This window comes from Athene cunicularia (assembly GCF_003259725.1).
Source record: "Athene cunicularia isolate RWA chromosome Z unlocalized genomic scaffold, athCun1 chrZ_part2, whole genome shotgun sequence".
NCBI lineage: Eukaryota > Metazoa > Chordata > Aves > Strigiformes > Strigidae > Athene > Athene cunicularia.
In genome coordinates, this window is record NW_020799143.1 from 1,629,986 (window position 1) to 1,646,817 (window position 16,832).

The window sequence follows — 16,832 nt, forward strand, 5'->3', positions numbered from 1 at the left end:
GCATTTCCAGTCTTTTAGAATATGAAACAATGCTAATGACTGCCTTGCCACTGTGATTTTTGTCCAATACTTTTTTACAAATAAAGCCATGTATCAGGCTGAAAGTGACTTCAGTTCTTTGTTTTTCATGAGGGAATTTTGGCGTCTCAGATTTCTTGAAAGCTTTGAACCCACCAGAGTCCAACTGCTCCAGTACTTCTTTCTCTCCATCTTTTGGGATCTTTTTTGGTTTTGCAGCTTTCTGAGAATAATCAGTTTCACCACCTGCATGGAATCCTTGAAAAGGTCAGGCAACCATCTTGCTAAGTTCCATAGTAGTAAATCAGACCCAAAGCCATTGGACAGGCAGCAGTGTTTAGAAAACACTGTGTAGAATGTGCTAGTTCTTTTATGAGATGATTCTGTCTGCAGTTGCTAATAGCTTTAAATTATGGAGACAGGTGACTAGAAAAGCAAGTTTATCCATTGCATATCTGTTTCAGCAGAGTGGGATACTCAGTGCTGCATTCTAAACTTGCCTGAAGGTAGCAGCACGTTATCAACTTGTTTCAGGAAATCCTTGTCCTAAAGTTTCACTGGAGCCCCAGCAGAAAAGGTGTGTATATGGGCAGACAGAGGAGACCGTTAATGCTGCATAATTTTTGCATGGATCAAAGACAGTGGGAAGCAGCAGGTAAGAATGAGCTGGAAGCATCTGCAGGACTTCTTTGTGAGGACAGCATAGTCTAATGGTAGTATGGAGGTATTTCCCTCAAGTCACAGTGTTGGGCAAGCCTAGGGATGCATGCAGGGAAGGATCAGACTGGGCATAGCTGCTGGAAGGGTGCAATCAGGACTTCCTTTTCAGGACCTAGGAAGGAATGACCTAGGGCTCTGAAGCAGGTGACACAGAGACTGCTGTGTGAGAAGTCACTCAGTGCAGGTGCAGAGCTTTCAAGCACCTCTCATGTGAAGCCAAAACGACACTCCTCTGTCTCCATTTCACCAAGCAATGCCTTGCAACCTGGGACTCCTCATTTGCACCTATATGCAAAAGACATTGCAAATTACACTGTCCTTGTTCTGCGGTGTGTGTCCCTCTTTGCTGACTGGGCTAGTTTTGGTAGTTCTCTGCAAGGATAGGGATTGTGAAAGGTGCCACACAACTCCCTTTGTCAAGGAAACCTTTCAAGCATTGACAGAGAATCCTGTCACCTCAAATCATGTGAAATCCATTAAGAAGATTGTTTGGGTTATGACATGGATGATTTCAGAAGTCACATCTCTCAAGTAATTTTTTCTTCTTCTTTTAATGGAGAGAAGGCAATGGCTTTTGATAGCTTCTATTCTGAAAGTCTTGGAGGCACATTTTGCCTTTTATTATCTGAATTTTTCCTTCCAGATAGATTTGGGGGGTTGGGGTTTGTTTGGGGTTTTATTTATATTCCCATATTATTTATATTATGTTTATTTGTGTTTCCATCAGTGCTACATCATAGATGAAACTCCCACATAGAAATGAAATAGCCCAATCAGCAGAGAGGAGAGAGCTAGTCTGACAAGCACATACAATGTGTGTGTGTGAGTGTATGCACTATGCTTCTGTCTGTGGGTGTGTGAAGAAACTGCTGAGAACAAACCAAATTTAAGGAGTTTCTTTCAGGTCGTAGTGTGTCTGCAATCACTGTTATTTCTTGATTATGGAAGTTCCCCAGCTTCTCATGAACGCTCTGTCTTCTCTACTCACAGCCTGCCTACTACCCTCAGGCTCGAGAAAACATGACAAATCACAGACAGAAAATATGTTAACATTTCTTCAAGCAGAATTGATCGCATGCAATAAGCTGAGGTTTACAAGCACCTTGATTTGAACACAGCCTGTTACATATTTCTCTGTCTGGTATAGTATCACCCCACTAGTATCACTGGATCTGCCAAGAAGCATCACAGCACCAGTGTATTGTTATGCTGTATCCACATTTCTTCAAGTATACTAAGAAAATAAATGAAGGTGCATTAATTATTTCTAAGGAGTTCCTAACTTTTCTGATAGATAAGTAATTTCACAACTGAGGGTATATTACAGCTGTTAAAACTTCTTGCTGCTATGGAGAGGTTCACAATGGTATCTCATCAGAAGAACTTAACTGTGTGGGAAAGGCTTATAATGATTGTTGAGGATTTGACTGCAGTCCCTTTCAAACACTGTTGTGGGAGAATGTTGTGTTTCATTGATGGTTTAGCTCATGGCCAATGACAGTGCCCTTATGCAGTATCATTTCTTCCTGCCGATAGGCTCCTACAGGAATCTCCTTCAATGACATGTGCTTTCCTGGGAAATCTGCTGGGGCAGGGGAACAGTTTGCAATCTGCCACCCAGCCACTGAGAAAGCAGCCAAAGCAGCCATAACATCTTGCTAAAATGTCTGGTCTTCTGACTTTGATTTGTTTTGTTTTTTTAAAATAATTTGTTTGTTTGTTTTCTTACTCTTAATACAATTAAACAAATTCATCTGACTTTGGTGCTAGCGTAATGTCTTGAAGCTAACAGGTATAATCTGAGTACCTTGAAACACAGAAGTTAACATAGGCAGCAGCACTTAATGCCCCAGCATGGCAGCAGAGAAAGATGACTTACTGACTACCTGAGGGAGAATTCATGATTTTCTGACCTTTTCAGTCTCACTGCTCTCCTTAGATGGGTTTGAGCCTGCTGCCAATTGTGAAACATTGTAGTAAATATGGCACTGAAGTCATTGTTTGTATGGTGTTGTGTTGGTTTAAGCCCTGCCGGGACTGGAGACCACATTGCCGTTGCCCCTCCCCCACACTTAGCTGGTCAGGCTAGAAGTCAGGCTCAAACCCCGGGTTAAAATAAGAAGAAATTTAATACAACAGTGTAATAACAAATCTGAACAACAGCAGTGGCAATGATAACAACAATAAACAGCCATAACAGTAAAAAAAGACAAAAGATAAACAGAGAAATACAGCAATGGTTACAGACAGCCCCGTGCTCGCTGTGACGAAAGCCACAAAGGAAAAAGCTCCCGCGCTCCTGTGCCCAGACCTGACATCACAATGTTATGAATAACCCGGCTGGAGATCCCTTCCCCCACTCTCTCTGCTGGGGAAAACTTTACTCTATCCTAGCTGAACCGGGACATAATCCACCCCTTTATTCTATACCATCTGCATCATGTCCAGCTGCCATTTAGCAGTTAACAATAACAAAACTATAATTAACAAAGGCACAGCATAATGCACAGAATGTTCTCACCCAGGATCAAGTCCCCTTGTGGTACACATCAGACCTCTCCATTGTCCTGCATCACCAAGGTACACCCAGGTCCTTGGGCAAAAGCAATCCCATGGATGGGTTTGCCTTTACCTTTGCCTGGCGCAGGTCTAAACCAGACCATTTTTCCCAATATATTCCTCATGCGCACCACAGGGACTTTATCCCCATCTACAGCATGTGGAGGTCTCGACTGAGCCGGGCCAGCTCGACTGGCAGATCCTCTTGTGTTGACTAGCCAGGTGGCCTTTGCTAGATGCATGTCCCAGTCTTTGAAGATGCCACCTCCCAGTGCTTTCAAGGTGTTTTTTAACAGTCCATTGTAGCGCTTGATCTTCCCAGAGGCTGGTGCGTGGTAGTGGATATGGTAGACCCACTCGATGCCATGTTCTTCTGCCCAGGCATTTATGAGTTTGTTTTCAAAGTGGGTCCCGTTGTCTTACTCATTTCTCTCTGGGGTGCTGTGTCGCCACAAGACTTGGGTTTCAAGGCCCAGGATGGTGTTTCAGGTGGTGGCGTGGGGCACTGGGTAAGTTTCCAGTCATCCAGTGGTTACTTCCACCATTGTGAGCACGTGGCGCTTCCTGTGGCGGGTCTGTGGCAGTGTGATGTAGTTGATCTGCCCGGCCTCTCCATATCTATATTTCACCCATCGCTCTCCATTTTGGTGGGGCTTCACCCACTTGGCATGTTTGATTGCAGCAGATGTCTCACATCCATGGACAATCTCTGCAATGGTGTCAATGGTGAGGTGACCCCTCAATCTCGAGCCCACCTGTATGTTGCATCTCTACCTTGGTGGCTAGAGGTTTCATGGGCCCACCGAGCTATGAACAGTTCACCTTTGTGCTGCCAGTCCAAGTCCACCTGAGCCACTCTAATCTTAGCAGCTTGGTCTGCTTGATGGTTTTGTCAGTGTTCATGAGTGGCCTGACTCTTGGGTACATGGGAATCTACATGGCGCACCTTCACAACGAGGTTTTCCACACGGGCTGCAATGTCCTGCCATATTTCAGCAGCCCACACCATTTTATCTTTACGTTGCAAGTTATTCTGCTTCGATTGCCGCAACAGTTTTCACAGGGTATTTGCCACTGCGCACGAGTAGGTGTAGAGGTAGAGCCTTGTCCACTTTTCCCGCTCAGCAATATCCAAAGCAAGCTGGACGGCTTTGACCTCTCCAAACTGCCTCTATTCACCCTGTCCCTCAGCAGCTTCAGTGACCCGTCGTGTGGGACTCCATACAGCAGCTGTCCATCGTCGATGTTTTCCCGCAATGCGACAAGACCCATCAGTAAACAGGGCATATCACTTCTCCTCATCCGGCAGCTCGTGATATGGTGGGGCCTCCTTAGAATGTGTCACGTCCTGTTCTGGTGACATTCCGGAATCTTTGCTCTCTGGCCAGTTCGTAATCACCTGTAATATACCTGGGTGGCTGTGGTTCCATATTCGAACCCGTTGTGTTGTCAACGCAACCCATTTGCTCCATTTACATCTCTTGCATGATGTTTGGAGGAAGCCTTTCCTCTGAATATCCACCCCAGCACCAGCAGTCGAGGTGCCAGGAGGAGCTGTGTTTCAGTGCCGACCACTTCTGAGGCAGCCTGAACTCCTTCGTATGCTGCCAGTATCTCCTTCTCAGTTGGTGTCTAATTAGCTTCAGAGCCTTTGTATCCCCGGCTCCAAAAGCCTAGAGGTCGGCCTCGGGTTTCCCCAGGGGCTCTCTGCCAGAGGCTCCAGGAAGGGCCATTCTCCCTGACTGCGGTGTAGAGGATGTGCTTAAGCACCTGCCCTTCCTGCACTGGCCTGAGGGCTACTGCTTGGGTAATCTCCTGCTTAATTTGTTCAAATGACTTTTGTTGCTGAGGGTACCATTCAAAATCTTTCTTCTTATGGGTTATGTGGTAGAGAGGGCTCACAATCAGGCTGTAGTTTGGGATGTGCATCCTCCAGAACCCCACAGCACCCAGGAAAGACCGAGTCTCCTTTTTAGAGGTTGGTGGGGCCATGGCTGTTATCTTGTTTATCACCTCCATTGGGATGTGGCGACGCCCATCTTGCCATTTTATTCCAAGGAATTGAATTTCCCTTGCGGGCCCCTTAACTTTCTTTTGCTTAATGGCAAAGCCGGCCTTCAGGAGGATTTCAATTATCTTCTTCTTTTTCTCAAAGACCTCCTCGGCTGTGTTCCCCCATACAATGATATCAATTGTATGATATCATTATTTTATTAGTACTACTGTTATTATTACTTCCTCTTTCCTTGTGTTGTTGTAGTAATCTATCCTTATCTCAAGGCACAAGGTTTTACTTTCCTCTTCCAGTTCTTCTCATCCCAGAGTGAGTGAGCAGCCACATGGTGCTTAGCTGCCAGCTGGGCTTAAACAATAATGTACTGCAGGTGTTCTGGACCCCACCTTTCTCCAGTGCAGTATGGACCAGTCCATGGCAAATGGTGGAGCTGTGGTTCCACCCCTGGGGCAATCGATTCCAGGTGTACTGGATGCCTCTCCAAGTGAACGCCAACTGTGGCCTGCGCTCTGGCGCTATCGGAATGGAGAAAACTGCGTTAGCAATGTCAGTCGTGGCGTACCACTTGACTGCCTTCGACTCCAGTTCATACTGGAGCTCGAGCATGTCCAGCACTGCAGCACTCATTGTTGGCGTAACTTCATTCAGGCCATGGTAGTCCACATTTAGCCTCCATTTGCAATTACGCTTTCTCACTGGCCATATAGGGCTGTCGAAGGGTGAGTGAGTTTTGCTGATCACCTTCTGGCTTTCTAGTTGACGGATCAGCTGATGGATGGGGACCATGGAATCTCGGTTGGTGCGGTACTGCCGCCGGTGTACTGTCCTGGTAGCAATCGGCACTTGCTACTCCTCAACCTTAAGCCGCCCCACCACTGAGGGATCCTCTGAGAGGCCGGGTAAGGTGTGTGATAGTGATATTCCAACCTCCTCTGGGGAAGCTACACCAAAAGCCCACCTGTACCATTTTGGACTTTGAAGTACCCTCTCCTGAAACAGTCTATGCCCAGGATGCACGGGGCATCTGGGCCAGTCTCAATGGGGTGCTTATGCCAGTCCTTCCCAGTCAGGCTCACTTCAGTTTCCAATAGGGTCAGCTGTTGGGATCCCCCTGTCACTCCGGAGATGCAGATGGATTCAACCCCACTGTAGCTCGATGGCATCAGGGTGCACTGTGTGCCAGTGTCCCCCAAAGCCTTATACTCTTGTGGGTCTGATGTGCCAGGCCATAGGATCCACACTGTCCAGTAATTCCGATTATCCCTTTCCTCCACCTGGCTGGTGGCAGAGCCCCTCTAATCCTGCTCATAATCACTCACTTCTTGTAAGAATGATTAACTGGTCCCCTCAAGAGAGTCAGACATAACGTTCACCATTCTATTCTGTCTGAAGGATTTCTGACTGGACACTGGAGCTGCGCTTTTCTTGGAGGACTCCCCTTTCATGGTGGTCCTCCCTTTCAGCTGCTCTACTCATGCAGCTAGGGCAGCCGTGGGCTGTCCATCCCACCTCCTCATGTTTTCTCCATGTTCGCGGAGGTAGAAACTACAGGGTGCCTCGTGGTATGTACCTTCTGCTGCATTTCTCTTGGGTGGAGAAACGTTTACTTCTAATGGCTGAGACACCAGCCCGTGCAGGTGCAATGTAGGACATGTCTTCTTCCATATTCTGGACCCTCTGAGGCAGTTCCTCTACAGTTCCTCCACAGCTGAGACCAGGGAATGTTGAGATGAAGGGAGATTTCCCTCATATTGCCAGAGCTTGCCAACCACTCCATCCACTGTTAGAGTGGGGGTGTCTGTCCACCAGGACACTATTGCCAGTGCTTTTGAGTGTGCTACTGGTGCACTCTCCAGGCACTTTCACCACCTCAGGTGTGTACATGGGGCCTGATCTGTGTCCATGGGTGACTGTTCATCATTCAGATCACCATAGATCATATCATACACAGCCAGTTCCCTGAGGTTCTGGATTCCTTTCTCAATGTTGGTCCATTTGCCTAGCTGACATAGGATATCATCCTTGTAGGGGTACCTCTCCTTTACACTGAACAGGAGTCGCTTCCAAAGGCTGAGGGTTTGAGCCTGTTTCCCTATTTCCCTATCAATGCCAGCCTCCTTGGCCAAAGATCCCAGCTCTTTGGCCTCACTCCCCTCCATTTCAAAAACTCTGGCTCCATTGTCCCAGCATCGGAGCAATCAGATGCCTATCTGCTCGCCTCCCAGGTGGCCGAAATCTCTCTGCATATCTCTCAACTCAGTCGACGTAGAGATCGGACGATCACCACTGGCCCTTCCTCCTGTTTCCGTGCTGGGCCTGGCTCTTTTCCATCCCTCACTCTGCAAACTGACTTTCTGGTATATTTGTTTTTCTGTATCGGGGCGACTGATACCGGCACTGGCTGGCTCTCTGGTTCATTCTGTGTGCTGGTGGAGGTGACTGAAACTGTTTCTGTCTGTTCCCCCCACCCAGATACTCTCCCAATAAGTTCAGTCTCAGGTTCTGTACCTTTTTTTTCCCCCTTGCGGGCAGTTGGTGGCATTAAAGAGGACAGGGTAGGCATGGGCAAGTCCCCAACACATTGAAGTGATTTTTGTCTCCTGGGTTTTGCCAGCTTGGTAACACAACCTTTCTAAGCACTCCATCAGCTTTTCAGGGCTCTGCATTTGTTCAGGAGTGATATTCCAAAGCATTGGTGGTTCCCACCGACTCAGGTCTTTGCCCATCTTCTCCCACACCCCTTGCCACTCACTATTATCTGACCTCTGAGCAGGTTTATGGGCACTGCTATTGTTAGAGAAGTGCTGCATGGCCAAAACCAAAATCAGGCAGGCATTCAGAAAGCATTGTGCCACAATCACACTGGCCTGCGGGCTCCAAGGATAATTGAATCTCCCAAAACCCGAGAGGATCTCTTCTCCTGGCTCACCCATAGAGGGGGTGAGACCCCTAACAAAAGCCCAGGCAGCAAACGGGTACCCACCCAACCGCACCAGCAGTGATATAAAAGCATTATAAGCAGCCAGTAACCCGTATTACCACATAAGACCCTTTATACATTTTCCACCGATAACAAACGCCACCACTGGGGTCATACACTTATATAAGGATTAATCCAGCTCCACCATGCAAGGAAGTGGGCCAGCTTTGCAAACATTTTCTTATCAAACAATACGAATACAAACAGAAAAATTGCACCCAACAGATTGCTCTATCACACTCTGGTCAGGGTCTGTCCCCTTTTTAGCGTTATTTCAACGCTGTTGTGCCCCACATTGGTGCGCCAAAAAAGGCTGTATTCGTTTAAGCCCCACCAGGACCGGAGATCATGTTGCTGTTGCTCCTCCCCCACCCTCAGCTGGTCAAGCTTGAAGTGAGGCACAAACCCCAGGTTAAAATAAGAAGACATTTAATACAACAGTGTAATAAGCAATCTGAATAACAACAGTAGTAATGATAACAACAATAAACAGCAATAACAGTAAACAAGACAAAAGATATACAGACAAATACTGCAGTGGTTACAGACAGCTTGCTCGCCATGCTCCCCCAACCAAAGTCACAAAGGAAAAATCTCCCGTGCTCCCGCGCCCGGACCTGATGTCAGCATGGTATTAATAACCCAGCTGAAGATCCCTTCCCCCTCTCTCTCTTAACCCTATCCTAGCTGAACCAGGACAGGTGTTGCTCGAATCTCTGTTAGTTTTTCTTTAAAGCAACAGGGAGATTCCAGTCTGCAGGACTGCCTGACAGGTTGATGATGTGTGGACTTCCTAGATAGGCTTATTATCCTCATTAGTCAGAAACCATGGGAAAGACTGTCATTTGCAAGACAACAGAGAAGGTCTGGAAGCTGTCACTAGCAGGAATTTTGGAAATCTATTAGAGCAGCAATGATTTGCACACTCAGCAATCTTTATTTGATTCAGTTCTTCTTTCTGTGCCAAAGTGAATAATATCTGTGAAGTGGGGAAATGGGACTGAAAGAATCATAAATCCCAGGCACATAAATACTGTGGCAAACACAACTGCTTTCTAGTTCTTTTTTCTGTTGGAACTGCTAGCTGCATATGACTAATGCCTGGATACTGCAGTGGGTTTATGTGAACAAATTGCCCATGTTCTCTTCTCCATCAGTAGATATCCATGCAACAAGTCCAGATGATAGTTCCCCTCCTTGGCCAGAAGAATCTTATCCCAAGATCTGTGACTATCTGGACTAGATCTTCATGGACTGGGAAGGTAACCTGGCCAGCTGGCTTGTGACATCTGGCTAGAAGAGATTATTTGTAGCTGCACGCTAGCAGGGTTGTAGGGGTCAGGAGGACAAGACAATAATTTTCCAGGGATTATTAATCAGAAAATGAACAGATGCCACTGCATTTATGGTATAGAGGAGGTTGTCCCTGCTTTTTAATTGTGGGCTTGCATGAACAGTCCCCCTGAGAATGGGACTGCACCCTTCCAGGTGTAGTTACAGAGTTCTTACTCAAAAATGTCTGCCTTCAGAGGGTTAACAATGCAGACAGGGAAGATGAACAAAATTTCTTAGAAGGAGAAATGGTGGTATCTCCCGAAGTGCATACAGCAGTTCTGTAACAGGTAGCACCAGAATCTCCCCTGTAGGACCTTCTTAGGTGAGCTCATCACTTTTCCAGACAGTCTGTTTCCAGTTAACAGGAGTATTACATTTACCAGTGACTTTTCCCTTCCCTTCCCTTCCCTTCCCTTCCCTTCCCTTCCCTTCTGTATAAGAGACAGCTTCCCTTCCCTTCCCCTCTCATCCTTTCCATTATTAAAAATTGACCACTTCTCCTGCAAGTTGATTCTCTGACTTTAGTGTTTCTATGTGAAAGCTGCATTGATCTCAGTCGGCTATTGTGGGGTTAAGTCATAGGATATGCTGCTCCTATGACAAACACCAGTCACTTTAAGAATTTACTTTCCTCCAGTTCAGATACAGGATCTGTTTGGATTTGTGCTCTTACCATTTTCCTTACAAAATTTGTTTCAGTCATTTTCAGTTGCCATTGAAACCACTTACTTCTGAGGTCTCACACAATCACAGAATATCTGAGGTTGGTAGAGATCCACATCAGTTGTCTAATCCAATTCCGTTCTCAAACAAGGTGACGTACAGCAGATTTCTCAAGAGTGTGGCCTATAAAGTTTTGAATATCTTCACAGACAGAGACTCTAAAGCCTTTCTACGGCCCCATTTTTTTTCCTTATGTTTAAATGAGATTTCCTGAATTTCAGTTTGTACACATTATCTCTTCTCACTAGTGAGAAGAGTCTGGCTTCCTCTTACTCATGCCTTTTCATGAGGTATTTACACACACCACTGAGACCCCCCCAAACCTTCTCTTCTCCAGGCTAAACATTTGCATCTCTCTCAGCCTCTCCTCATGTAAGAGATCCTTGAGTGTCCTAACAACCTTCATGGCCCTTTGCTGTCTTACACCAGTATCTCCATCTCTCTCTTGTATCTGGGAGTCCAGAACTGGCCACATAACTCCAAATCTGATATCACCAGGGCTGAGTAGAAGGGAAGGATCCTTCAGTCTGCTGACAAATACTCCTAATGCAGCCCAGGAGGCTGTTGACCTTCTTTGCTGCAAGGACATACTGCTCCTTTATAGTCAGCATGCTGTCTTCTCCGACACCTTTACTGCAAAACTGCTTTCCAGACAGCTGACCTGCTTTCTAGATGTTTCACCAGGGAATGTCTCCCACATGTTCTCAAACAACCGAATTAGTGTTTTTCAGATGGCTGATGACAACTTAAACCAGTGTATCTGAGTGCACTCATACTATTTGTCTTAATGCCTGATTGCCTAGTTCTTTAGCCTGTATGGATCAAAGGAATTATGATTAGTTTGGAATGCCTGCCATGCCACTTGTCTTCTAAACAAACCACCTTTGAGATCTTTCTCTCATGGAAGTTTTTTATTATAGCCAGAAAGGTGACAGTTTGCACACGTTCTTCTGGAGCTTTAGCCATTTCTACATTCTTCCTGTGTCCTTGTCTAGAGATATTGGAAATAATGTTGCTTGAAGCTCCTTACTGATTACTTTGGCATTCTCTCTGTTCTCTATCTCAAGGCAGATGTTATGCTTGGGATGTGAAAGAAGACAAAAAGACCCAGGCTTATTACATGAACATATCCAGTAATTGTGTCCTTCCCTGCTGTTTCCTTGGAATCTTCAAAAGCAGGTTTGAGGACAGAACTTCTGCACTTTCCTTCTGCTTATGCCTGTAACTGCAGCATCTCAGTTGCATGCAAATTAATTCTCTGGAACCTCCACTGCAGAACTGCTAAAACGAAAAACTGATACCCCAGAGAATGTTAACAACAAAGCCTAAATTTCAGGATGAAGAAGAAATGAGAGGAAAAAAAAGCTTTTCTATACTAAAAGTTACACAAGAGTCAAGAGTTAAAATGTAGTGTAAAACTGCTTCTCATAATACATTTCCTTTCAATCAGTTAATAGTGATACCACAGTGCAGCATTCCACACATTTAGAAAGTGACTTTGAATTCAGGGGTGAAATAAGGGAGTCTGAAGCTACATTCTTGTTCTCGTAGGTGTCCCGTGTGCTTAATAGTTGCAAAATCAAATGCCTAAAATATTCAAAATCTTGGTCTTGTCTAAGAGATGAAAGAAAGTCTGCACAACTTCATTCCCTACGTGATGAGCTGAGCTGATATTATAGCTTAATGCTGTCGTAGAGGTAGTGTTTTGAGGGGGGAAAAAAAAAATCTTTTTCTAGTACTGAATTCTGTTTTGTAACTAACTAGTGTATTACACTGTCTGGGTAGCACTAAGTGGACAGAAGCTAAGAAGATCTAAACTTGATAGATTATTGAACCCGAATAAGTTTGATCATCAGTGGAAATATTTGTTGAGGGGAATCCAGAAATCAAGGATTTGGTTACTGGCTTTGGTCATTGTCATGGTTTAAGCCCAGCTGGCAACTAAGCACCATGTGGCTGCTCACTCACTCTGGGATGAGAAGAATTGGAAGAGGAAAGTAAAACCTTGTGCCTTGAGAAAAGGATAGATTACTACAACAACACAAGGAAAGAGGAAGTAATAATAACAGTAGTACTAATAAAAGAATATATAAAGTAAGTGATGCACAATGCAGTTGCTCACCGCCTGGAGCCCAATGCTCAGTCTGTTCAGAGCCATGATCCCTCCACCTGCTGGCAAGCGCCCCTAGCTATATACTGACCATGACATTATATGGTATCAAATATCCCCTTGGCTAGTTCAGGTCAACTGTCCTGGCTGTGTCCTTTCCCATCTTCTTGCGGTAATTAACTCTATCCCAGCTAAACCCAGGACAGTCATAGATGATTTATGCACATTAGGACTGCTTAGGGAGAATGTGTGACCCAATTACTCTTCATTGCCTTTCTAATTCCTATGAAATTCTAGCTTGCTTGCAATTTAAGTTAGCTTTCCTTGCATCCCAGGAAAGAATTCACCAGATGGTCTTACCCTCAAAATGCAAGAGTTCCTGTATTACTCTGGCCCTGCAGTGGAGGATGGAAAACAGCAGTAGAGGAAGATTGACAGTAGCTGGGGACCATGAACATTCCAGCTGGGGTTTGTTTGAGTTCCCTGGATGTCTTCATCTTGACAATAGGATGGAATTGTCAAGAGGCTTGTGGTTAGCTTATGGAGACAGTGATGTTTACTGTTATTATTTCCTGTCTGGTAAAAACCCATCTACAACAACCAGATATTGTCAGACTTAAAATGGTCAGTTTCCCTGTGTTTCTCTATGGGATGTGTAAAGAGGCCATTTTTCTGTCACATTTTGGAGGATTGGAGGGTTGTTTTTGATTCAGGGCTGCTTTCAATTTAGGGCTTTGGGAAAACATGTGACCTGGAAAAGAAACGTGGAGAGGAAAAAACAGTATCTCCTCACCTCTCAACAAATTCATTGGTTGTTGTTAGAGGCAGTAGTTAATCTAATAACTGCCATCTCTGGGACAATTCAGGAGAAATCATCCTGACAGGTTGCAGACAGGTTGCAGATGTTTCTCCCTCTAAAAACCAAGGTTCCACCATCGCCATCCCAAGAACTAACATGGAAAGCAAGAACAAACACAGTCCTTCAGCACTATTGACAGGCTGAATAGGTAATTTATAAAGGAGGGATAGAGTGTTGTGAAGGCCTCTTCCCTCACTTAGCCTCTAATAATGCCACAAACTATTATTTGAAAGGACTTTGACAGTGTGTCCTTACAGTCTAAGGCTTTGAAAAGGCCAGATAACATTGCCTTATGCAAGGCAAAAGATGTTAAATATGTATACATGTATGTGCATGTGAGTGTCTGTTACAAGGCTGTCTCAGATTAGCTCAGTTAAATCTCAGCCTGCAAGAAGCCAATCTGGAACTGTCCTGACCCGGGAACTAGGAGCAGTAACCAGCCACCTACAGTGTTCTTCCAGGGTGAAGGTACCTTTTAGTAAATGATGCAGGGTGTTTTCCTGCTTCAGGCAAAGTCCAACACAACTTCCAAAGGATACGTGTCTTCACTTCATCCGTCAGCTTTATCTTGCTGCAGACCTCCAGTGCCCCGATGATGACTTATCATAGTAAATGCTCTCCCCCTTTCCCCAGCACATTCTGTCCTCCCCAGCGGAATGATTGCTAGTATTTGACAGTAAAAGTGCCTGAAATACCGGGTAAATGGCAGCCCTGTGGGGACAGAGGGGCATGCAAGAAGCCTTCCAATTTGCATGGTTTTGCAAGGGCTTTGCACAATAACAAAAAGCTGCCTCAGGAGCACACAAGGGCTGAAAATTTGTGATCAGTATGCATGCATGGGTAGAAAGAGTATCAAGCAGAGTAAGGATCCCATCTATTTACTAAGCATTAGAGACAGTGGTGTCCAAGGGTAAATAGGAGACATTCAGAGATGCTATTTCTTTTTGATATGTGGCAGGAGCCTAGAAATCATCAGCAACTCCAAATGTTTTCTCATGCTCTGTGCTCATACCTATCATAGGATATGTAATTTCTGGAAACAATTAAGACTGTGATTACTCATCTCTGCAACTGAGATTTCAAATTCCTTTCCTAGCCCTGGTGTAATTACTTCCTGGATGTACCACCTGTTTGTTACATTAAAAACCCTCACAAAACAATCTTCAGTGACTTGACTGAGCTGATGGAGTGAAAACACTGTGTGGACAGCATCTTACTCCCTGAAGGACTGCAAACCAATTGTGTTGCCCTCATGCAGACGTATTCTCTTCCTCTTGCCACCGTGCTTTTCCCACCAGTGCTGGGTAACCCACTCAGTCAGACTGGGTGGTTTGCATACCTCCTGACTCTGTAGGGAATGTGTCTCCTTCTCAGTGGAAGAAGAAACCTTTCCAGATGCAGAGGGAGTAGAAGGAGGTCATGAGTGTGGGGAAGGAGAGAGCTGGCATCATGGTGGTTTTCCCACATTCTTACAGGTCTGACCTTCTCTTGTGCTTTCTCTAGGGGCTACCAAAGACATGGGGAAGATTTTGGGTGGGGATGAGGAGAAAGACCCAGATGCTGTCAAGAAAGAAGAGGAACGACAGGAGGCCCTCAGGCAAGAAGAGGAAGAGAGGAAAGCCAAATATGCCAAGATGGAGGCTGAAAGAGAAGTTATGAGACAGGGGATTAGAGACAAGGTAGGGATCTGACTTTCAGCGCACACTGGGCAACCCATAAAGCTTATGTAGAAGCAGTGTTTTCAGCTGATTTATGAGCAGTTCCCTGAGCACCTGGATAGACCCAGGTAATTATTTTATCACATTGTTCACTGTCACTTAACCTCTGTCCCTGTTTAAATGTACCTCCCACACAGAAAAGCCCTGGCAAAGTTGAACTAGAGCATAAAGATGAGGGGAAAAAATGTCTGGTTTTCTCATAATCTGTTAAATGTTCACATTCATTATTTTAATATTATTTTAAGAAGTATCAAGAATTGTTCTGCAATTTAAGAAATTGGGGATTATGATTCTAGAAAAGAAAGTATTTACAGGGAATTGTCTACCCGTGACACTGCCAGAGAAAGGTATTCATACAATCATTTAAAAGAGGGTATTAGTACCAGACAGACAGATTCAGAACCCCTACCTGGTCAATTTTTTTTTATTTTTATAATGTATTTAATTAATATATATCTAGATAGTATAATATATTAATATAAACATATCAATGTGTGCACTATATGTTTAATGTATGTTTATAGGTGGAACTGTTTCTAAGCAATGACATGTCAGCATTAGACATGAGTGAAAAAAACAGAGTAATTAATTTCTGAGTTGCAGGTAGAAGGGCTAATGCCCTGTTTTCACTGGTCACTGTCTTCTGCTAGACCACTGAAGAGTTCTCAGAGGTAGATGGGGGGGTTGCATTTTTCTTGCTGTTGGACAAACTGTTGTAAAAGCATTTAAGACGTCTGACATGCCCTTTGTTACAAGTCCAAGGTGATCTAGACTAGAATTCACACATCCGTGAGTAGGGTGCATGCAGTCTGAGCCTGGATGAAACATCCAGCCAACAGGGATTTCTTTGGAATACTGTCAGCAGTCCAGATTTTGCTGAGTCAGACTGAGTATTGGGTGGTGAAGTCTCTTGGAAATGCATTGATTCCTGATTGATATGTCAAAGGATTGTCTCTGCAGAGACAGTGAACAGGGATACTTCGAGGAATGTTATTCAACCTCAGTCAGACCTCTGGATTGTAGCTTTTCTAGTGATGTGGTATGTTACCTTTAAGATTAGCAACAGGAAGTCCTGCATTGTAAAAACATGGGAGCTATTTTTCCTATGGTTTTCTTTCTCCTGCAGATAATCCCAGGTAAAATGCATTTGAAAGATGAAGTTGTTTTCTGCAGAATCAGAAAAGATGGATAAAGCTATATAAAGGAGCTGTTGGTTTGTTTGGTTTTTTTTGTTGTTGTTGTTGTTTGTTGGTTTGTTTTTTTTTTAATTTCAGAGTTCCATGAAAGACAAGAGATTACTTTGACCTAAGAAAGGGATGGTTTTGATGATATACAAGACTGTCTTTAAGTATTTGAAATTGGTCACTGGAAATGTGAAACAAGTGTTGAAAAAATAGGAAAAAAAAAAGGGCTGGATTATTTCCTCCATTGCTTGTTTATTTAGAAATCACCTTAATTTTTTAGCCAACTCCAGTAAAAGCAGAAACATAGGGAAGGAGAAAACCAAAACAGACATTCTGTCTGGTCTGTATTTAACCCAAAAAGTTTTCAGTATTATTGATCTCCCCAATGATTTTTGCTCATTTTTTACATAAAAGAGTGTTGAGTAAGTGAATAGGAACAAATTATTATGCAGAATACAAGTTTGAAGGTGTCCTAGGTCATGAACTCAGTCACAAAGTTACTCCCTTAGTGCAGCTTCAGGATGTCAGGGAAACAAGCCAAGGTATCATGGATTGTCTGATCAGTTGATATGGCTATAGGTGAGGTCTGCAGAAAAGACAGGCTCATCAGGT

At 44.5% G+C, this 16,832-nt stretch overlaps 1 protein-coding gene across 2 annotated transcripts in view; it reads left to right on the plus strand.

Moving 5' to 3' along the window:
- CPLX1 (complexin 1) overlaps positions 1 to 16,832 on the plus strand; it is a 133,988-nt gene that overhangs the window by 81,459 nt on the left and 35,697 nt on the right. For both annotated transcript variants that reach the window (XM_026866122.1, XM_026866123.1), the window contains one exon: positions 14,822 to 14,997. In XM_026866122.1, the coding sequence (XP_026721923.1) occupies positions 14,822 to 14,997 (176 nt within the window). The remainder of the gene's footprint in view (positions 1 to 14,821; positions 14,998 to 16,832) is intronic.